This window comes from Rhinopithecus roxellana, chromosome 2 (assembly GCF_007565055.1).
Source record: "Rhinopithecus roxellana isolate Shanxi Qingling chromosome 2, ASM756505v1, whole genome shotgun sequence".
Taxonomy (NCBI): Eukaryota; Metazoa; Chordata; class Mammalia; order Primates; family Cercopithecidae; genus Rhinopithecus; species Rhinopithecus roxellana.
The window spans coordinates 56,434,121-56,458,352 of NC_044550.1; the positions used below are offsets into that span (position 1 = coordinate 56,434,121).

At 37.5% G+C, this 24,232-nt stretch overlaps 1 protein-coding gene across 4 annotated transcripts in view; it reads right to left on the reverse strand.

The window, feature by feature from the left end:
• The window catches only part of LRBA (LPS responsive beige-like anchor protein), a 779,214-nt gene that overhangs the window by 476,474 nt on the left and 278,508 nt on the right, over nt 1-24,232 (reverse strand). For all 4 annotated transcript variants that reach the window (XM_030916318.1, XM_010372523.2, XM_030916327.1 and 1 more), the window contains one exon: nt 15,969-16,077. In XM_030916318.1, the coding sequence (XP_030772178.1) occupies nt 15,969-16,077 (109 nt within the window). The remainder of the gene's footprint in view (nt 1-15,968; nt 16,078-24,232) is intronic.

Here is a 24,232-nt window from a genome sequence, read left to right on the forward strand (position 1 = left end):
GTGACAGAGCCAGACCCTGTCTCAAAAAATAAAAATAAAAAAATTTAAATATATATATCAGAAATTCTATAATTGAAAAATGCAATTAACATGCCAAAGAATGCATCAGAGTCATCAGAGTCTCATAATAGCAGAACTGATCAAGAAAGAAGTAGTGAGCTTGAAGACAGGCTATTTGAAAATATAGAGAGGAGAAAAAAAGGAATAAGAAAAAATGAAGCATGCCTATCAGAAAACAGCTTCAAAGGGCCAAATATAAGAGTTAATAGCGTTAAAGAAGAGGTAGATAAAAAGAGAAGGGTAGGAAGTTTATTCAAAAGAATAATCAGAGAACTTCCCCAACCCTGAGAAAGATATCAAATTCAAGTAAAAGAAGCTTATATAACAGCAAGCAGAAAGAAGCTTACCTCTGGGCATTTAATAATCTGAAGGTCAAGAATAAAGAAAGGATTCTAAAAGCAGCAAGAGAAAAGAAATAACATACAATGGTGCTTCAATACATCTGGCAGCAGACATTTCAGTGGAAACCTTACAGGCCACAAGAGTGGCATGATGTATTCAAAGTGCTGAAAGAAAAACACTTTTACTCTAGAATAATATATCCAGTGAAAATATCCTTTAAGCATGAAGGAGATAAAAAGACTTTCCCAGTCAAACAAACACTAAAGGATTTCATCAACACCAGACCTGTCCTAAAGGAAATGCTAAAGGGAGCTCTACAGTCTGAAAGAAAAGGATGTTCATGAGCAAGAAGAGACCATCTGAAGATACAAATCTCACTGGTAATAGTAAGCACACAGAAAAACACAGAATAGTATTACATTGTAATTGGAATGTATAAATACACCAAGTAGAAAGCCTAAATAATGAACCAATGAATAATAACTACAAAAACTTTTCCAGACATAGATAGTACAATAAGATAAAAAGAAAAACAACAGAAAGCGTAAAACTAGAGAGACAAAGTTATAGTGTACTTTTTATTAGGTTCCTTTTTGTTTATGCAATCAGTGTGAAGTGTGGTTTCCATTAGTTTTACATAACAGGTTATAAGATTGTGTTGGCAAGCTTTATAATAACCTCAAACTGAAACAAATACAACGGGTACACAAAATATAAAAAGCAAGAAATTAAATCATACCACCAGAGAAAACCACCTTCACTACAAGGAAGACAAGGAAGAGAAAAAAGGAAGAGAAGTCCGCAAAACAACCAGAAAGCAAATAACAAAATTGCAGCAGTAAGTCTCTGTACTTATCAATAATAACATTAAATGTAAATGTACTAAACTCTCCAATTAAAAGAAATAAAGTGGCTGAATGAATTTAAAAAGAAGACCTAATGATCTGTTCCTTATAAGAAACACACTTCACTTATAAAGATACACATAAACTGAAAATAAAGAGATGAAAACAGATATTCCAAGCCAGTGGAAACAAAACAGAGCAGGAGTAGCTACCTTAATCAGACAAAATAGATTTTAAGAAAAAAATTGTAAGAAGAGACAAAGACGGTCATTATATAGTGATAAAGGAGTCAATCCAGCAAGAGGATATAACGATTGTAAATAAATATGCACTGTATTAGTCCGTTTTCACACCGCTATAAAGAACTACCCAAGACTGGGCAATTTATAAAGGAAAGAGGTTTAATTGACTCACAAATTGACACGGTTGGGAGACCTCAGGAAACTTACAATCATGGTCGAAGGGGAAACTGGCACCTTCTTCACAAGTTGGCAGGAAAGAGAAGAGCGAAAGAGGAATTTCCAAACACTGATAAAATCATCAGATTTCATGAGAACTCACTCACTATTACGAGAACTGCATGGAAGAAACTGTCCCCCAGGGATCCAATCACTTGCCTCCCTTGACACATGGGGATTTATAGGTCCCTCCCTCAACTTGTGGGGATTACAATTCAAGATGAGATTTGGATGGGGACACAGAGCCAAACTATATCATGCATCCAACACTGAAGCAACCAAATATATAAGGAAAAGATTATGAGAACTAAAGAGAGAGATAGACTCCAATACAGTAATAGTTAGAGACACCAAAATATCCCACTTTCAGCATTGGACAGATCTCATAGACAAAGAAAGTCAAAACAGAGACAGCAGACTTCATCTGTACTACAGAACAGTGGATCTAAAGATATTTACAGAACTTTTTTTGTTTTGTTTTGTTTTGTTTTTGAGATAGTCTTGCTCTGTCACCCAGGCTAGAGTGCAGTGGCATGATTTTGGCTCACCGCAACTTCCATCTTCCAGGTTCAAGCAATTCTCCTACTTCAGCCTCCTGAGTAGGTGGGATTACAGGCGCACGCCACCACACCTGGCTAATTTTTGTATTTTTAGTAGAGACAGAATTTTGCCATGTTGGCCAGGCTGGTCTCAAACTCCTGACCTTAGGTGATCCACCTGCACCAGCTTCCCAAAGTGCTGGGATTACAGGCGTGAGCCACCAAGCCCAGCCATATATTTACAGAACATTTCATCCAACGGCTGCAGAATATACATTCTTCTCCTCAGCACATGGGTCATTCTCAAGAACAGACCATATGTTAGTTCACAAAACAAGTCTTAAAACATTCAAAAAACCTGAAATATCAAGCATCTTCTCTGACCACAATGAAATATAACTATAAATTAATAATAACAGGAATATTAAAAACCATACAAATATATTGAAATTAAACAATATGTTCCTGAATCACCAGTGTAATGACGAAGAAATAAAGAATAAAATTGAAAAATTTCTTCAAACAAATGATAATAAAAACACAACATACTAAAACATACAGGATACAGTGAAAGCAGTATTAAGAAGGGAATTTATAGCTATAAATACCCACATCAAAAAAAAAGAAAAACTTCAAATAAATAACCTAATAATGCATCTTAAAGAACTAGAAAAGTAAGAGCAAAACTGAACTCAAAATTAGTAGAAGAAAAGAAATACTAAAGTTCAGAGAAGAAATAAATGAATTTGAAATGAAGAAAACAATACAGAAGAGCAATGAAACAAACAGTTGGCTTCTTAAAAAGATAAACAAAACTGACAACCTTTTAGTGAGACTAAGAAAAAGAGAAGCTCCAAATAAATGAAATCAGGTATGAAAAGGGAGACATTACAACTGATACTGTAGAAATTCAATGGATCATTAGTGGCTACTATGAGCAACTATATGTCAATATATTTTGAAAATCTAGAAGAAATGGATCAATTCCTAGATACATAAACCTACCGAGATTGAATCATTAAGAAATCTAAAACCTGAACAGACCAATAACAAGTGACAAGAGTGAAGCCTTAATAAAAAGTCTCACAATAAAGAAAAGCGTGGGGCCAGATGGCTTCACTGAATTCTAACAAACATTTTAAGAACTAATACCAATCATACCCTAAGTATTCCAAAAAATAGAGAAGAGGGAAGAATTCCACACTCATTCTACAAGGCCAATATTACCCTGATACTAAAACCAAAGACATATTTAAAAAAGAAAACTACAGGCTAATCTCACTGGTGAATATTGATGCAAAAATCCTCAAGAAAATACTAGCAAACTGAATTTAAAAATACATTAAAAAGGTCATTAATCATGACCAAGTGGGATTTATCTTAGGGATGCAAGGATGGTTCAACATATGTAAATCAATCAATGTGATACAAGGTATCAACAGAATGAAGGATAAAAAAAAATGATCATTTCAATTGATGCTAAAAAAGCATCAGATAAAGTACATCCCTTCATGATAAAAACCCTCAAAAAAAACCTGATACAGATGGAATATGCCTTAACATAATAAGCCATATATGACAGACCCACAACCAGTATCATACTGATTGGAGAAAACTGAAAGCCTTTCCTCTAAGATCTGGAACATGACAAGAACGCCTACTTTCACCACTATTACTCAACATAGTACTGGAAGTCTTAGCTAGAGTAACCCAACAAGAGAAGGAGATAAAGAGCATTTCAATTTGAAAGGAGTAAGTCAAATTATCTTTATTTGCAGACGATACTATCTTATTTTTAGAAAAACCTAGAGTCCACCAAAAAACTATTAGAACTGATTTTAAAAAATCAGTAAAGTTGCAGTATACAAAAACCAACACACCAAAATGAGTACTGGCCGGGCATAATGGCTCATGTCTGTAATCCCAGCACTTAGCGAAGATAAGGAGATGGACTATTTGAGCCCAGGAGTTCGAGACCAGCTGGGCAACATGGTAAAACCCTGCCTCTATAAAAAATACAAAAATTAGCTGGACATGGTGGCACATGCCTCTAGTGCCAGCTACTCAGGAGGTGGGCAGACTGATTGAGCCAAGAAGTTTAATGCTACAGTGAGCCATGACTGTGTCACTATATCCCAGCCTGGGTGACAGAGTGAGATCCCATCTCAAGCAATCAGTCAGTATCAGTGTCATACCTATGTGCCAACAGTGAACAATATGAACATGAATTCAAAAAAGTAACCCATTTACAACAGAAACATATAAAATTAAATACCTAGAAATAAATTTAATGAAAGTAGTGAAAGATGTCTATAATAAAAACAATAAATCACTGATAAGGAAAATTGAAGAGAATATTAAAAAATGGAAGGATATTCTATGTTTATGGATTGGCAAATCAATACTGTTAAAATACCCATATTACACAAAGCAATCTACAGATTCAATGCAATCTCTATCAAAATGCTAATGACATTCTTCAAAGAAATTTTTAAAAAATCCTAAAATTTATGTGGAATCAAGACTCAAAATAGCCAAAGCTATCCTGAGCAAAAAGAATAAAACTGGAGGAATTAGATTATCTGACTTCAAATTATATTACTGAGTTATAGTAACCAAAAGAGAATGGTATTAGAATAAAAACAGACACATAAGCCAATGGAACAAAAAGAGGACCCGGAAACAAACCCACATAGCTACAGGAAATGAATTTTCAACAAAGGTGCCAAGGACAAACATTGGGGAAAAGACACTCTCTTCAATAAATGGCACGGGGAAAACTAGTTATCCATATGCAGAAGAATGAACCTTGATCCCTACAGCTCACACCTTATGTAAAAATCAAATCAAAATGGATTGAAGACTTAAATCTAAGACTTCAAACTGTGAAACTACTCCAAAAAAAAAAACTGAGGAAACTCTCCAGGACACTGGTCTGGGCAAAAATTTCTTCAGTAATACCCCATAGTCACAAGCAACCAAAGCAAAAATGAATAAATGGGATCATATCAAGTTAAAAAGCTACCACACAGCAAAAGAAACAGTCAACAAAGTGAAGAGACAACCCATAGAATGGAAGAAAATATTTGCAAAGTTACCCATCTGACAAGAGATTAATAAGCAGAATATGTAAGGAACCCAAACAACCCTATAGGAAAAAATAATAATCCAATTTAAAAATGGGCAAAATATTTGAATAGACATTTCTCAACAGAAGACATACAAATGGCAAACAGGCACATGAAAAGGTGCTCAGGCCAGGTGCAGTGGCTCATGTCTGTAAACCCAGAACTTTGGGAGGCCGAAGCGGGCAGATCACTAGAGGTCAGGAGTTTGAGATCAGCCTGGCCAATATAGCAAAATCCCATCTCTACTAAAAAAACAAGAATTAGCTAGGCATGATGGCACAGGCCTTTAATTCCAGCTACTAAGGAGGCTAAGCCATGAGAATCCCTTGAACCAGGGAGGTGGAGGTTGCAGTAAGTCAAAAATCGCATCATTGCACTCCAGCCTGGGTGACAGAGTGAGGCTCTGTCTCAAAGAAAAAAAGAAAAAAAGAAAAAAAAGAAAGAAAGAAAAGGTGTTCAAGGGCTGGGCACTGAGACTCACACCTGTAATCCCAGCACTTTGGGAGGCTGATGAAGACAGATCACTTAAGGCCTGGAGTTCAAGACCAGCCTGACCAACACAGCGAAACCCAATCTCTACTAAAAATACAAAAATTAGCTGGGTGTGGTAGCACAAGTCTTTAATCCCAGCTACTCGTGTGGCTGAGCCATGAGGGTCGTCCGAAGCAGGGCAGTGGAGGTTGCAGTGAGCCAAGATCATGTCAATGTACTTCAGCATGGGCAACAGAGCAAGACTGTGTCTCAAAAAACAAAACAAAACAAAACAAAACAAAAGGTGCTCAATATCATTGATCATCAGAGAAATGCAAATCAAAAGTACCACGAGATATCATCTCACTTGAGTTAAAATGGCTGGTATCCAAAAGTCAGTTAATAACAAATGCTGTCAAGGATGTGGAGAAAAAGGAACCCACATACACTATTGGTGGAGGGTAAATTAGTAAAAATCACTATACGAACAGTCTGGAGGTCCCTCAGAAATCTAAAATAGAGCTACTATACGATCCAGCAATCCCACTGCTAGGTATATATCCAAAAGAAAGGAAATCAATATACTGAAGAGATATCTGTACTCTCAGGTTTGTTGCAGCACTGTTTATAATGGCTAAGATTTAGAAGCAACCTATATGTCCAGCAAAAGATGAATGGATAAAGAAAATGTGGTACTTACACACAATGGAGTACTATTCGGCCATAAAAAGGAATGAGATTCTTTCATTTGCAACAACATGGATGAAAATGGAGATCATTATGTTAACTGAAATAAGCTATGCACAGAAAGACAAATGTCTCATGTTCTCATTTATTTGTGGGATCTAAAAATCAAAACAATTAAATTTTTTCAATTGAACTCTGAACAACTGAACTCTGAGATTAAAATAGTTGAACTCAGAGAGATAGTGGAAGGATGGTTACCAGAGGCTAGGAAGAGTAGTGAGGGTGTCACGGGGAGGTGATGATGATCAAAGGTATAGAAAAAATAGAACGAATGAATAAGATCTAATATTTGATAGCAAAACAGGAGACAATAGTCAATAATAATTTAATTGTGCATTTTAAAGCAACTAAAATGGTATATCTGGATTGTTTATAACCCAAAGGATAAGTACTTGAAGAGATGGATACCCAATATTCCATGATGTGATTATTATGCACTGCATTCCTGTACCAAAATATCTCATGTACTACATAAATACACCTACAATGTACCCACAAATATTACAAAGAAAAGAATTAATAACAAATTAATAAAAAATTAATAAAAAATCATAATTACACTGAAAAGAATTAACTAAAATGGCTGGGTGGAATTCTATGTCAAAACTCATGTTTAAAAACTGAAGCCATCAACTTCTTAAATTTTTCATAATTTATTAACCTTCTATTCTTTCAGAAAATAATTTTCCTTTAGTTAAAGAAACACTTCCTTGTTTTTTCCATATTTTTATTTTGCTAAATTTTATACAATACTGCAATAAATAGCCATGTATACCTATCTTTAAATACTATTATTTTTATTCCTAACAGATACATTCACAAAAATTGGATTACTCGGACCATATTGTTTTCCCATAAGACTAAAAATGTACTTTCCGTTAGCAATACAAAAGAACAGCATTGCCCCTTTCATCTCCTTTACTCTCTTCAACAGTATGTTATCATCCTATTTACTTTCTCTCAGTCGAAGACTGGAAAATTGATAGACAATAATTTCTCTAATTTGCATTTTCTTGGATATTTGTGTGAGTATCCTTCTCATGTTTACTAGTCACTTTTAGGTTCTCTTGTGAATTTCTTATTCATATATTATATTCAGGATATATTCTTTATTCTTTACTTTTACTTTATTCTTACAACTTTCCTGAATATATACATATTCATATATAATAATTCATATATAATAATTCTTATAGGAATTATTAGTACAGTGAATATATTAATCATTTATCAGTCATAAGAATTATGTTTTTCCAAGTTGTTCATGGTATCTTTCCTCCACTTAATGTTATAGGTAGTAACAGATGCCTACTTTTATATTTCTACTTTCTAAATATCCTATATTTTGGTTACCAAATTCAAATATATGCCCAAGTTCTACTTTTACAGTTTTCCAAATATGTTTCTAAAGTATTTACCATGTCATCTTCCTCCCTATTGCTCATTTCATCAGGAAGATTCTTAATATATGCTGCCTTTATAGTGGTGTTTTAATTTCTGGAGAGGCAAGTACAATCTCATCACTTTTTCACAAATGGTAGGACTATATTAAAGCATTTATTTTTTCACATTAACCGAATATTTAAATATCCAAATATAAAATTTGCATGTCTTAAATTTGTTATGAAGAATATTTAAATGCCAAATCAACTCTACTGTTATTTTAATGGAGTGGTTTACATTAAATGGATATGTTGAGTTTACACATTAACTTAAGAAAAACGAATATTTTTGTGATGTAAAATTTTCTATCTTTGACTATAAAAGACAGTATGGAGTCTTTTTTCCAGTTGGAAAACTGGAAAAATACAAGTAATGTTGGCATATTAAGTAACAGCATCCTGCCAATGTTAATCTTCTGATTTTGATAAGAGTACCAGAATAAGACAGAGAATTTGCTTAGGAAATTTCCACTCAAGTATTTTGAGGTAGAAGGGAATCCTGACTTTAACTTACTCTCAAATTCAGAAAAGCAAAGCATAAAGAGAAAGAGAATAAACGTAGCAAAAATTTAACAATCACAAGATCTGGGAGAACAGTGAATAGGAGTTCCTGCTTTATTCTTACAACTTTCCTGAAAGCCTCAAATTATTTCAAAACAAAAGACTGATTCTCTCTCTCTCTCTGACTCTCTCTTTCTCTCTCTCACACACAGACACATACACACACACACACACACACACCTCAAGACCCCAAGATAGACTATCCAGCATGGAATTAGTTTATGTCAGGCCTTTGAGCCCAAGCTGAGCCATCGCATCCCCTGTGACCTGCACTTATGTGCCCAGATGGCCTGAAGTAACTGAAGAATCACAAAAGAAGTGAAAATGGCCTGTTCCTGCCTTAACTGATGACATTCCACCACAAAAGAAGTGAAAATGGCCAGTCCTTGACTTAACTGATGACATTACCTTGTGAAATTCCTTTTCCTGGCTCATCCTGGCTCAAAAAGGCTCCCCCACTGAGCACCTTGAGACCCCTACTCCTGCCCAAAGAATAACCCCTCTTTGACTGTAATTTTCCTTTACCTACCCAAATCTTATAAAACAGTCCCACCCCTATCTCCCTTCCCTGACTCCCTTTTCCGACTCAGCCTGCCTGCACCCAGGTGAAATAAACAGCCTTGTTGCTCACACAAAGCCTGTTTGGTGGTCTCTTCACATGAACGCGAGTGACATTTGGTGCTGTGACTCGGATTGGGGGACCTCCCTCGGGAGATCAATCCCCTGTCCTCCTGCTCTTTGCTCCGGGAGAAAGATCCACCTATGAACTCTGGTCCTCAGACCAACCAGCCCAAGGAACATCTCACCAATTTTAAATCAGGTAAGGAGCCTCTCTTTTTACTCTCTTCTCCAACCTCTCTCACTATCCCTCAGCCTCTTTCTCCTTTCAATCTTGGCGCCACACTTCAATCTCTCCCTTCTCTTAATTTCAGTTCCTTCCTTTTCTGGTAGAGACAAAGGAGACACATTTTATCCGTGGACCCAAAACTCTGGCACCAGTCACGGACTCAGGAAGACAGTCTTCCCTTGGTGTTTAATCACGCAGGGACGCCTGCCTTGGTCCTTCACCCTTAGTGGCAAGTACCGCTTTTCTGGGGGTCAAGAACCCCCCAACCCCTTCTCTCCCAGTCTCTACCTCTTCTCCGCTTGTCTGGGGGGCAAGAACCCCCCCTCAACACCCCTTCTCTCCGTGTCTCTACCCCTTCTCCACTTTTCTGGAGGGCAAGAAACCCCCAACCCTTTCTCTCGGTGTCTCTACCCCTTCTCCGCTTTTCTGGGGAGCAAGAAGACCCCAATCCCTTCTCTCCATGTCTCTACCCCTTCTCCACTTTCCTGGGGGGCAAGCACCTCCCACCCCTTCTCTCCGTGTCTCTACCCTTCTCTTTAAACTTGCCTCCTTCACTATGGGCAATCTTCTACCCCTCCATTCCTTCTTCTCCCTTAGCCTGTGTTCTCAAGAACTTAAAACCTCTTCAACTCTCACCTGACCTAAAATCAAGCGTCTTATTTTCTTCTGCAACACCGCTTGACCCCAATACAAACTTGACAGTGCTTCCAAATAGCCAGAGGACTGCACTTTCAATTTTTCCATACTACAAGACCTAAATAATTTTTGTCAAAAAATGGGCAAATGGTCTGAGATGCCTTATATCCAGGCATTTTTCACACTTCGTTCCTCCCAAATCTCTGTTCCCAATGTGATTCCTCCCAAATTCTCCTTCTTTCCCTCCCGCCTGTCCCCTCAGTCCCAACCCCAGTGTCACTGAGTCTTTCCAGTCTTCCTTTCGTACAGATCCATCTGACCTCTTCCCTCCTCCCCAGGCCGAGCTGTCTCAATTCTTCCTCAGCCTCCGCTCCTCCACCCTATAATCCTTCTATCGCCTCCCCTCCTCACACCCAGTCTGGCTTACAGCTTAGTTCCACGACTAGCTCTTCCCCACCTGCCCAACAATTTCCTCTTAGAGAAGTGGCTGGAGTTGAAGGCATAGTCAGGGTACATGTACCTTTTTCTCTATCAGACCTCTCTCAGATCAGTCAGCAGTTAGGCTCTTTCTCTTTAGACCCCACTAAATATATACAAGAATTCCAATATCTAACTCTGTCCTACAATTTAACCTGGAGTGACTTAAATGTCTTCCTGACTTCTACCTTCTCCTGAGATGAACTGGAAAGAGTTTTTTCTCTAGCCCAATGTCATGCTGATAACTGCCAGCTTCACGAGCCAGACCTCCAGGAAGGCATTAGAGCAGTTCCCCTAGAGGATCCCCAATGGAACTATCAGGAAGAGTCCCCAGGTATAGCTAGGCGAGATTACATGATTTCTCACCTAGTTGAAGGGCTTAAAAAGGCAGCTTACAAAGCTGTTAATTATGACAAGCTTAAAGGAACTACGCAAGGTAAAGACGAAAACCCAGCCCAGTTCATGGCCTGCTTAGCAGCAACCCTTAAATGCTTTACCGCCCTAGACCCGGAAGGTCGCCTTATTCTTAATACGCATTTTATCACCCAATCCACTCCTGACATTAGGAAAAAACTTCAAAAATTTGAATCTGGCCCTCAAACACCACAACAGGAATTAATCAACCTTGCCTTCAAGGTGTACCAGAAGGCAACGCATTTCTGAGTTACAATTACTTGCCTCTGCTTTGAGACAAAACCCAGTCACACGTCCAGTATACAAGAACTTCAAAATGCCTAAGCTGCACACGCCTAAGCCACAGCAGTCAAGCATTCCTACAAGACTTCCTCCATCAGGATCTTGCTTCAAGTGCCAGAAATCTGGCCACTGGGCCAAGGAATGCCCACAGTCCAGGATTCCTCCCAAGCCGTCCCATATGTGCAGGGACCCACTGGAAATCAGATTGCCCAGCTCACCTGGCAGTCACTCCTAGAGTTCCTAAAGCTCTAGCCCAAGGCTCTCTAACTGACTCCTTCCCAGATCTGCTAGGCACAGCGACTGAAGATTGACACTGCCTGATCGCCTCGGAAGCCCCCGGGACCATCACAGACACCAAGCTTTGGGTAACTCTCACAGTGGAGAGTAAGTCCATCTCCTGTTTAATCGATACGGGAGCCACACACCCCACATTACCTTCTTTTCAAGGGTCTGTTTCCCTTGCCCCAGTAACTGTTGTGGGTATTGACAGCCAAGCTTCAAAACCCCTTAAAACTCCCCACTCTGGTGCCAACTTGGACAACATTCTTTTAAGCACTCTTTTTTAGTTATCCCCACCTGCCCAGTTCCCTTATTAGGCCAAGATATTTTAACCAAATTATCTGCTTCCCTGACTATTCCTGGAGTACAGCCATATCTCATTGCCGCCCTTCTTCCCAACCCAAAGCCTCCTTTGCGTCTTCCTCTCATATCCCCCCACCTTAACCCACAATCCCTCAGACCAACCAGCCCAAGGAATATCTCACCAATTTTAAATTGGGTAAGCGGCCTCTCTTTTTACTCTCTTCTCCAACCTCTCTCACCATCCCTCAACCTCCTTCTCCTATATCAACTCTACTCCCCCCATATTTGGACCTCTCACAACACAAACTACTATTCCTGTGGCCCCTCCTTTATCTCTCGGCAAAAACCCACTGGAATTCCCCTAGGTAACCTTTCACCTTCTCAGTGTTCCTTTACTCTTCATATCCAAAGCCCAACTACATACATCACTGAAACAATTAGAGCCTTCCAGCTCCATATTACAGACAAGCCCTCTATCAATACTGGCAAACTTAAAAACATTAGCAGCAATTATTGCTTAGGAAGACACTTACCCTGTATTTCACTCCATCCTTGGCTACCTTCCCCTTGCTCTTCAGACTCTTTTCCAAGGTCCTTTTCTTGTTTACTTATACCCAGTCCCAAAAATAACAGTGAAAGGTTGCTCATAGATACTCAACATTTTCTCATACACCATGAAAATCGAACCTCTCCCTCTACAGTTACCTCATCAGTCCCCATTACAACCTCTGACAGCTGCCGCCCTAGCTGGATCCCTAGGAGTCTGGGTACAAGACTCCCCTTTCAGCACTCCCTTTCATCTTTTTACTTTGCATCTCCAGTTTTGCCTCGTACAAGGTTTCTTCTTCCTCTGTGGATCCTCTACCTACATGTGTCTACCTGCTAATTGGACAGGCACATGCACACTAGGTTTCCTTACTCCCAAAATTCAATTTGCAAATGGGACCGAAGAGCTCCCTGTTCACCTCATGACATCGACACGACAAAAAAGAGTTATTCCACTAATTCCCTTGCTTGTCGGTTTAGGACTTTCTGCCTCCACTATTGCTCTCGGTGCTGGAAGAGCAGGCATTTCAACCTCTGTCACAACCTTCCGTAGCCTTTCTAATGACTTCTCTGCTAGCATTACAGACATATCACAAACTTTATCAGTCCTCCAGGCCCAAGTTGACTCTTTAGCTGCAGTTGTCCTCCAAATCCACCAAGGCCTTGACTTACTCACTGCTGAAAAAGGAGGACTCTGTATATTCTTAAATGAAGAGTGTTGTTTTTACCTAAATCAATCTGGCCTGGTGTATGACAACGTAAAAAAACTCAAGGATAGAGCCCAAAAACCTACCAACCAAACAAGTAAATATGCTGAACCCCCCTGGGGACTCTCTAATTGGATGTCCTAGGTCCTCCCAATTCTTAGTCCTTTAATACCTATTTTTCTACTTCTTTTATTCAGACTTTGTATCTTCCGTTTAGTTTCTCAATTCATCCAAAACTGTATCCATGCCATCACCAATCATTCTATGTGACAAATGTTTCTTCTAACAACCCCACAATATCACATTTTACCACAAAAATCTTTCTTCAGCTTAATCTCTCCCACTCTAGGTTCCCATGCCACTCCTAATCCCACTCGAAGAAGCCCTGAGAAACATCGCCCATTATCTCTCCATGCCACCCCCCAAAAAAAAATTTTCTTTGCTGCCCCAACACTTCAATACTATTTTATGTTATTTTTCTTATTAATATAAGAAGCCAGGAATGTCAGGCCTCTGAGCCCAAGCTGAGCCATCGCATCCCCTGTGACCTGCACTTATGTGCCCAGATGGCCTGAAGTAATTGAAGAATCACAAAAGAAGTGAAAATGGCCTGTTCCTGCCTTAACTGATGACTTTCCACCACAAAAGAAGTGAAAATGGCCGGTCCTCGCCTTAAGTGATGACATTACCTTGTGAAATTCCTTTTCCTGGCTCATTCTGGCTCAAAACAGCTCCCCCACTGAGCACCTCACAACCCCCACTCCTGCCCGCCAGGGAACAACTCCCCTTTGACTGTAATTTTCCTTTACCTACCCAAATCCTATAAAACGGCCCCACCCCTATCTCCCTTCCCTGTCTCTCTTTTCGGACTCAGTCCGTCTGCACCCAGCTGAAATAAACAGCCTTGTTGCTCACACAAAGCCTGTTTGGTGGTCTCTTCACACAGACATGAGTGATAGTTTATATTTTATCTTATTTGTTTCGATAAAATGTTGTAGCTTCATTCCAAAGAGCATGTGTACTTTTCTTGCAGAATTTGGCCCAAAGCATTGTTTTTGTCATATCTACGAACACACTGTATTTCTGATGTCCATTCTTAGCTGGTTACTGACTTTCAAAGAAAAGCTATTAATTTTTTGCATAACTCTCTCATATCTAATAATCTCACCAAATTCTTTTATTAACTCTGGTAGAAAAATGTTTAAGATCCAGGTACACCTCAGGACACAAGAATTAGATTTTCCTAGACCATAGCATTAGAAATTTGAAACTAATCTTATTTTTTTCTTTAATAGCATTTACATTAGCTATATCTTACACTTGCAAGAACATCAAAAAATATGTTAACAACACTGATAGTAGGTATCACTCATTTTTCCTGATTTTAAAAGAGATGACTTTAATCATTTAAAATATTTAATAGTCTTTACCATATTTGTATTGTTTTCTTATATAAATCTTTTTCTCTGAGTTTTAATAGGGCTGGCAGCTAAAAATCATCATATGCTTTTTTCTACCTTTACTGATATCTTCATGTGTTTTCTATTTTTAATTTGTTGATGTAATTTTTTTGCAGTAGATATCCAAAATAAACATTTTATAATTCCAGTAAAAGTTTTCAGTCATCATACTATATAATTCATTCTTTATATTGATGAATTATGTTATTTAAAGCTATAGTTTAAATATTGTACTTATATTTTTTTTTTTTTTTTTTTTTTGAGAAGGAGTCTCACTCTGTCACCCAGGCTGGAGTGCAGTGGCCAGATCTCAGCTCACTGCAAACTCCGCCTCCCGGGTTTACGCCATTCTCCTGCCTCAGCCTCCCGAGTAGCTGGGACTACAGGCGCCCGCCACCTCGCCCGGCTAGTTTTTTGTATTTTTTTAGTAGAGACGGGGTTTCACCGTGTTAGCCAGGATGGTCTCGATCTCCTGACCTCGTGATCCGCCTGCCTCGGCCTCCCAAAGTGCTGGGATTACAGGCTTGAGCCACCGCGCCCAGCCTGTACTTATATTCTTAAGCGAAATTGGTCTTCTAGAGTTTTATTTTTCTAGAATAATTTTCAGATTTGCTGGTTGTGTAAAATTCACTTGGAAGATTTTTCATCTTTTCTAATGTACCAGAAAAATGTCAGCAACATATGAGTTTATCTGTTATTGACATGTTAGAAGCCATACAGTGCTTTTAAATATTTTTCCAATTCTATAGCAAATGTACTACTTGTCAAATTTTCTAGTTTACCTTCGGTGAATATGGGTCATTTTTATAGCTACAAAACCATTAATTTCCTGTAGAAATTTATATTTCTTATACATGTTCAGGCACAACTACTGAGATAAGCAATGGTCCCGGGATGGGTTTATCACTTAGTCCTCTCCTATGATAATCCAAGGAGAGAGGTGTATGCTCCCTCATTTCCTCAGCTACAAATAATATTATGCTCCAAACCCTAAAGACAGAGAAATCTCACACCTGTGTGTTCAGCTCCTCTCGAGAAACCTGGATGATCTTACCTTTGCCATAGAGATTTTCATTTCTGGCTAACTAGCTCTGTTTTGCCCAGAAAGGGAGAACTCCTTCACCAGTTTTCTTTATAGGAAAACCATCAGAGTCAAGACTCACCTCTCATTATTAACATTATATCAGCCAAACAAGAAGCTTCTCTGATCAAGCTTCTCTGGTAGTTCAACTGCAATTGAGACCAGAGGCTAAATAGACATGTACTATCTCCCAGAACCCCCATGACTCTCCCATAAACCTAGATTTTAATTTTTTGATGACATATACTATGTTTCTTTGGACCTGCCATTTTACCGGGACAATTTGCCATGATTATCATTAAAAAACGGTAATTTCCACACACCAACCACATGTGTAACCTACCTCAAATTCCGCATGTCTGTGAATATCTTCTGCTCTCTGCCTGCTCAGGATAAATTCAGCTTCATTTGCTACTCTTACTAGATGATCTTTCATTGTCTGGCTAAGCAATCTGTAAAAAATGAATGTTATCAAATAAATATATGTATTCACACACAACATAAACGATTATTCACTGCTTACTGTGGAGAGGAAGGAATCCTTACTTTCTTCTTTTGACATCATACACAATGAGGTACCATTATTTCACACTAAATAATTGAGGAATATAACAACAGCAAAAGGTTACCCTTCTGGCAATAGCAGATTGGCTTCTATCAGACTAGACACGTAACAAAAGCAACTAAAAATACTAGATTAAAGTTGTGTTTTAACCTTTTAAAATGCATTGGAAAGTTACCAAGGCAGCCAAAATCAACCAGGGAAGATCACAGAGAAGAAAGCACACAAAAGATAATCAGTTTGACTTTTTACATTAAAGCATTTGCTATTCCCAAGTGAGAACAGAGGAGCTACACAGACCTGTCACTAGTCTCACAAAGATTAATAGAAAAAAAATGAGGTTCGCAGTCTGTCAACGTGGAGGAGTCCTGCCTGGTAGACTACCCAAGAGTTACAACAGGTATCAGGCATACCCCAGAAAGCAAGAAATAGATCAGGCCTCAAAACACTGAAACAGACCTTCAGAGAACATCTGGTGATTGGTATTTAGGTTAACTGGCAGCCAAAAAGCTAAGCAAAGCTTTCAGGGTGGGGAGAAAAAATCAGAAATACCAATGCAGGAGGGCCATGGTAAAACCCCAGGTTTTCAGAGGACCTCAGAAGGGCTACATACTAGGAGAAGTCAAAACAGGCCAAACTCTCACAAGAACTTTAAAAAAAAAAAAACCCAGCCCTTGAGTCAGCTCAGACCCTAAATTAATACAATCAGCTATTAGTCTAACTGCTAATCAGAAACCAAAAGGAAGTCCTTTCTAAAGGAAGATAATATCATAGAGGCTTAAATTTACCCTTGCAATTTTAAAATACAATTTTCAGCATTCAGTCACTAATTAACAGGCACAAGAGACAATAACATACAAATGAAAACTAAATAGAAACTGGCTCATATCTGGACATTGAAATGAATGTAGTTAATATGTTTAAAACTCATTGTGTAATAGAGAATTCCAGTAAAGAATGAAAACTGTAAAAGTACTGAAAAAATAAATAAACATAAAAATAGATTTGCTGGGTTATTAAGCTCAGCCAAAAAAGGAAAAATTAACTGAAAGATAGATCAGTGACAACTAGACTGAAACACAGTAAGAAAACTTAATGAAAATTGAACAAAATAAATAACAGACATACAGGACATGGTAAAAGGATCTAATATAAGTGTATCTATAGTATAAGAAAGAGTAGACACATAATTAGAAAAAAGCAATATTTGAAGAGATAATGGCCAAGATTTTTCAAAATTGGGAAAAAACACTGAGCGATATGTTGATGGAGTGCTACAAAACCCAAGCAGGGTTTTTAAGGATACCCCGCTTAGGCAGTAATAGTAAAACTATCAAAGAAAAAAATTCTTAATAGCAGACGGGGGAGAGGCCTTCAAAAGAACAACAATAAGCCTAATGGAAGCCAGATAAGAATGCAATGATCTATTTAAAATACTAAACAAAAATACTACGTAAAAGGCCAGGCCAGTGGCTCACACCTGTAATCCCAGCACTTTGGGAGGCCCAGGCAAGGGGATCACATGAGGCCAGTAGTTCAAGACCAGCCTTGGCAATGTAGTGACATTCCATCTCTACCAAAAAAGTTTTTTTTTAATTAGCTCGGCATGGTGGTACATGCCTATGGTCCCAGGTACTCAGGGGCCTGAGGCAGAAGGATCACTTGAGTCAATGAGTTTCAAGTTATAGCGAGCTATGATCCCACCACAGCACTCCAGCCTGAGCAACAGAGAGAGATCCTGTCTCAAAAACAAACCAACCAACCACCTAAGAATTCTTTCCTCTTCAAGATCAGCCTGGCTAACATAGTGAAACTCTGTCTCTACTAAAAATACAAAAATTAGCCAGGCATGATGACAGGTGCCTCTAATCCCATCCCAGATACTAGGGAGGCTGAGGTGGAAGAATGGCTTGAACTTGGGTGGCGAAGCTTGCAGTGAGCCGAGATCGCGTCATCACACTCCAGCCTGGGCGACAGAGCGAGACTCCGACTCAACAAAAAAAAAAGGAAAGAAAGAAAAGAATTCTATCCTCAAAAAGTATCCTTCAATAATGAAATTTAAAGGGTCCAGAATATACCACTGTCGGATAAAAGAGTCTTTTTCTGAACTTCCTTTATCTGCCTAAACGGAGAAGCTCCCAAAAGAATTTAGCTTTCATCAATCCCTTCCCAGGGAGTTTTGCAACCAAGGAAGATTGACTATTATCAGTAAAGATGAGAAGTTAGTACCAGGATAAGAAATTATCTAAATAGACATTGTTACAAAACTGTAATATCACTTAACTATTCTCCTAAGGGCCCACTTACTGTTTGCAAAATCATTAGCTTCCCCAAATGTGTCCTTCATGACCTCACTTTTACCCTATTAAAATGGTATGTATATAACCCCAAATTCTAACCCCCTCGTTGAGTCACATTTTTCTGTGAATTCTTTTTTTTTTTTTTGAGACGAAGTTTTGCTCTGTCGCCCAGGCTGGAGTATAATGGCACGATCTCGGCTCACTGCAACCTCCGCCTCCTGGGTTCAAGCGATTCTCCCGCCTCAGCCTCCCAAGTAGCTGAGATTACAGGCACCCGTCATCATGCCCGGCTAATTTTTGTATTTCTAGTAGAGACGAGGTTTCACCATATTAGCCAGGGTGGTCTTGAACTCCTGTCCTCAGGTGATCCACCCGCCTTGGCCTCCCAAAGTGCTGGGATTACAGGCGTGAGCCAAAGCAGCCAGCCGAATTCTGACATACTTATTTATGACTAAAAATAGATCTTTTTTCTTGCTAATCTGTGTTTGTCTGTTTAATTCACAGGTCCCCAAACAACAAACCTAAGAGGTTAAAGGAAAACTTTTCTTCATCACCAAAAGCAAAATAAGAACATTCCATGACAAATAAAATAGTGAGAATTTGTCACCAGCCAACCAACATTCTTCACAAGGATGAAAAATAATGTAAGATTGATACAAGTCAAGGAAAACAATCGGAGCAATGAAAATGACAAATGTGGGTAAATCTAAAAGATACTGAATATTTGCAATAATTATGTAACTTCTAGAATTAAAAAATACTACAATCTAAAATATATAACCACAGCATACAAGGCAAGAGAAACCAAATGAATTACTGTTATAAGTTTCTTGTATCGTACATAGATTGGCAAAAGAATCAGTTTATGTAAGATGTTAATTATAATATTCATACTACAATCTCTGGGTAACCACTAAAGGTATTTAAAATAATATATAACCATCAAGTTAACGGGGAAAAAATTAAGAAACAAATACTTAGCTCAAAAGAAGGAAAAAAAAAAAAAGAAACACAAGATATGGAGCAAATATAAAGGACATAAATAATAAGATGATAAATTTTAACCTAAACATATCAGAAATACATAGAAAGTAAACATTTAGTAGTAAAATTATTGTCAAATCAATTTTTTTAAGTATATGATGCTTGTAAGTGACACGATTTCAATATAAGGTTGAACAAAAATTGAAAACTATAGTTTCAGAAAACGAACAATTTTTAAAAGCTAAAAGAAAGGTAATAAACTTCTATTAGTATGAGAAGCAAGCAGAAATAACAAGATAAGCCTGTTAAATTAATAAGAGGATAAATGAACTACAGATACAGAAATTTAGTATTTTGAGATTCTAAATTTGTATGCTCCTAAGAATATGCCCTACTATCAGATACAGAATATAAAAAGTTATAGAATATTTTTTAACCTGACCTGACTGACATATCGAGAACATTATACCCAGTAAGTGAATAATAAATATTATTTTCAGGTAAACATGGAATATATACAAAAAATAGGCAAAATGTGGGGTCATAAAGCAATTTATAGTGAATTTCAAATGATGAAATCATACCGAATATGTTCTTTGATACATTTCAATTAAACTAGAAATAACAGGATACAGATCACTCTGCAAGAAGCTCTAAGCTGACCACAGATTTTCCTAACCTCCTGTTATCCACAGCATTATGTAATCTTCTCCTTTACAGTGTAGGAAGGAGATGGGGCTTGCCTCTAAGCAAGAAAATACGGCAACAATGAAGGAATAACACTTCAATAATTACATTAAACAAGATGGTAACTTGCATCTTGCTAGCAGACTCTATTGACACTCTCCCTTAATGGCTAAGCTAAAGAAATCTGCCATGTTATGAGCTGCCCTGTGTAGAGGCCTCCACAGCAAGGAGCTGAGTAGAGCCCCAGACAACAGCCCACAAGGAATTCAGATTCTCAGTCTAACGACTCAAAATGAACTGAATTCTGCCAACAGTCACATGATCATGGAAGCAGATCCTTTCCCAGTCAAACCTCGAATAAGACTGCAACTCTGGCCAACACCTTAACTGTAGCCTTGTAAGTGAACCTGAAGGAGAGGCCCAGCTAAACCATGCCTAGATTCCTGACCAAAAAAAATTGAGATAATAAATGTATGTTTCTTTAAGGCTAAGTTGTGATAATATTATTAACACAGCAGTAACTAAGTAATATCATTCCGTGTCTAAAAATTAAAGAATGCACCTCTGAAAAAAACTCACACATAAAAGAATATATCATAATGGAAATTAGGAAATGTTTGCAGTAAAACGTAGTAAAAACAATGTGCCAAAATCTGTGGATTTAGAGAAACCTTAAACCAATGCTTAGAGGGAAACTGATATACTGAATAAAAACACTAAAAAAGAAAAAAATTGTCAAAATAAATTATGCAAGTATTGAACTGAAGAAATCAGAAAAAGAACAGCCAGTGAACACTGAAAGTAAAATAAGGATAAGAACAGAAATTAAATAGAAAATAAAAATACACTTTAGAAGATAAAGTTAAAAGTTATTTGAAATACTGAAAAAATCCAAAAGAAATATGTAAACAATTAAAATTAATAATTGAATTTAAAAGGTCATTGGGTTTAAGGCAAATACACAAAAATCAACTAGATTCTATTTACAGGTTACTAACAAAGTAAAAATGATTTTTAAATACTATTTTGAAAAGCATTCAAAACCATCAAAATATGCAGGAAAAGGAAACAAAAGAATTCTGCATGTCAAACAGAAAGAATGGTAAAAGAAGTTAAAAAAAAACTTAAAGAAAAAAGTATACTATGTTCATGAAAGGGAAAGGCCTGTATTATAAAGATATCAATTCTCCACAAAGCTACTTATAGATACAGTCCAATCAAAATCCTAGTAGGTCTTTCTGCATAATCTGATGAGTTCAAATTTAATTCTAAAAGCCATAGAAAATGTAAACAAACAAGAATACGTGAGACATTCTTGAAGAGGAGAACAGAGATGATAATCATGATAATGGTATTAAAAGACTTAAAAAGTAAGATGGTCTTTTCCAAAAACTTGTCTTAGATCAACTGATGCTCATATGGACAAATTAACCTTGACTTCTACCTCAAACCATACAAACAAACCAATTCCAAATGAATCCTAGAGAAGACCTAAAGATTTCAGGAAGTTTAAAAAGTTTCTAGAAGATTACATAAGAAAGCATCTTCCTGGCTGGGTCAATGTAAAGACTTACTGCACCAAACAAAAAATACACAAAACATAAGAAAAATAGTGACAAAATGAACTACATCAAAATTTAAAGACTTGTGTTTATGAAAGCCACCCCTAAGAGAATTAAAAACCAAACTTCAGAGAGGGAGAATATATTTGGAATAATTACAACCAACGAGAAACTGATATCTTAAAAATATTAAAAAGCCTTTTACAAATAAAAGAAAATGATCACAATTTTTAAAATGGGAAAAGAACACAAGCACTTCACAAAAGAAAATTTCCAAATGGTGAATAAGATTATGAAAAGTTGTTCGGCAATACTAGTAATCAAGGAAATAAAAATTAAAACTATAAGATACACTATACTCCACCAGAATGGCTATATATGTTTAAAAGGCTGGCATTACCAAGTTATATCAAAGATGTGAAGTAACATGGACTCTTATAATCACAAAATACATTAATTAAAATGTTCATGGCAATTATTTACAATAACCAAACATTAGCAACTACCCAAGTGTCCATTAAAAATAAGGCTAATTTTTAAAATGTTGGACTTTCATAAACTAAAATCCTAAGTAGGAACAAAAAGAATTAGTATTATGCATAACAATATGAATTTCACTAACAATATTGAGCAAAAATACACAAAAAATATAAAATGTATGAATTGCCTTATATAAAGATAAAAATTTTTAAAATAAAACTATGGTATTACAAGTTAAGAGATTAATAAATGGCTACTTTCAGTGCTACCTCTACATAAAAGGACTCATATGGAACACTGATAATGCCTACAGAGTTCTAAATCTTTTAATAAAATGTCTTGGATGTACAAACAAGTGACCCATTCTGATTAATGCTTTTATAACATCATTTACTTATAAACATATCAACAGAATGATTCACTTTATGTAATCTGGAACATGTCTGTTATGTATAGGTCTTCTAAATTTCCTTCTTTAATAGGAGTTGGGAAGACAGAGTGTGCAGGGATAGAATTATTATTATTATTTTTATTTTTATTTTTAGGGACAGGGTCTCGCTCTGTCACCCAGGCTGGAGTGTAGTGGTGCAATTACAGCTCACAGAAACCTCAACCTCCCAAGCTCAAGTGATCTGCCTACCTCAGTCTGCTGAGTATCTGGGACTACTTACATGTGCCATCGTATCCTGCAAGTTATTTTGGTGTTATAGAGACAGGGTCTCACTATGTTGCCTACATTGGTCTCAAACTCCTGAGCTCAAGGGATCCTACTGCCTTAGCCTCCCAAAGTGCTGAAATTATGGGCATGAACATACATGGCCTCAAGGATTATTTTTTTAATTTATATAACAAAAGTGGCTAAAAAGTGCCACTAGAAAATGCCCGCCTACAAAAGTTACACCCAGCAGTCATCAACAATGACATGAACTTACTCGCATTCCACAGGGCACTTGCCTCACTTTGTAGCAATGTTTTTATTTAAAATATAAATAAGGCCAGGAACAGTGTGGCTCATGCCTATAATCCCAGCACTTAGAATTAAGGCTGCTTGAGCCCAGAAGCTTGAGACCAGCCTGGGTAAAATAAAGAGACCTCTTCTCTACAAAAAAAATAAAAAATTAAATTGAAAAAAAATTAGCTGGGCATGGTGGTGCATACCTGTAGTCTCAGCTACTCAAGAGGCCAAGGCAGGAGAATCACCTGAGCCCAGGAGGTGGAGGCTGCAGTGAACTGTGATGGCATCACTGCACTCCAGCCAGGGCGACAAAGTAAGCCTCTGTCTCAAAAACAAACAAACAAACAGAAACTTGGATCCACAGCAATGATTATATTTTTTTTTTTTTTGGAGACAGAGTCTCACTCTGTTGCCCAGGTTAGAGTGCAGCGACAGGATCTCAGCTCACTGCAACCTCCGCTTCCTGGGTACATATGATTCTCATGTCTCAGCCTCCCAAGTATCTGGGATTACAGGTACATGAGCCACCACCCCTGGCTAATTTTTGTATTTTTAGTAGAGATAGGGTTTCACCATGTTGGCCAGGCTGGTCTTGAATTTCTGACCTAAAGTGATCCACCTGCCTTGGCCGTCCAGGGTGCTGGAATTACAGGCGTGACCCACTGCACCCGGCCAGCACTCTTAATAATGTGCTATATGAACATGTTCCCACAGTGCAGAAAAACATGTGGAAAATATTCCTTGAGAATCAATGAATTTCACTACAACACTATTTATGAAAGTGAGAATCTTAAATAATCAAAATATACAATCATACAATAAAAGTAGATTGTTCCAAATTGACACAATGATGTCCACAATATATGTTAAGAGGAAAAATAAACCTGAGGAATATTATGAACAATATAAGCTTGGGGAACATATAACAGAAAATACACTTTCTTTTAATTGCCAATAATCTAGCACAGGGGTCAGCAAATTAAGGCCTGTGTATCAAATCTAACCTGCCAACAGTTTTTGGTTAGTACATTCTATAGGAGCACAACTAGGCCCATTTGTTTAAGTGTTATCCATGGC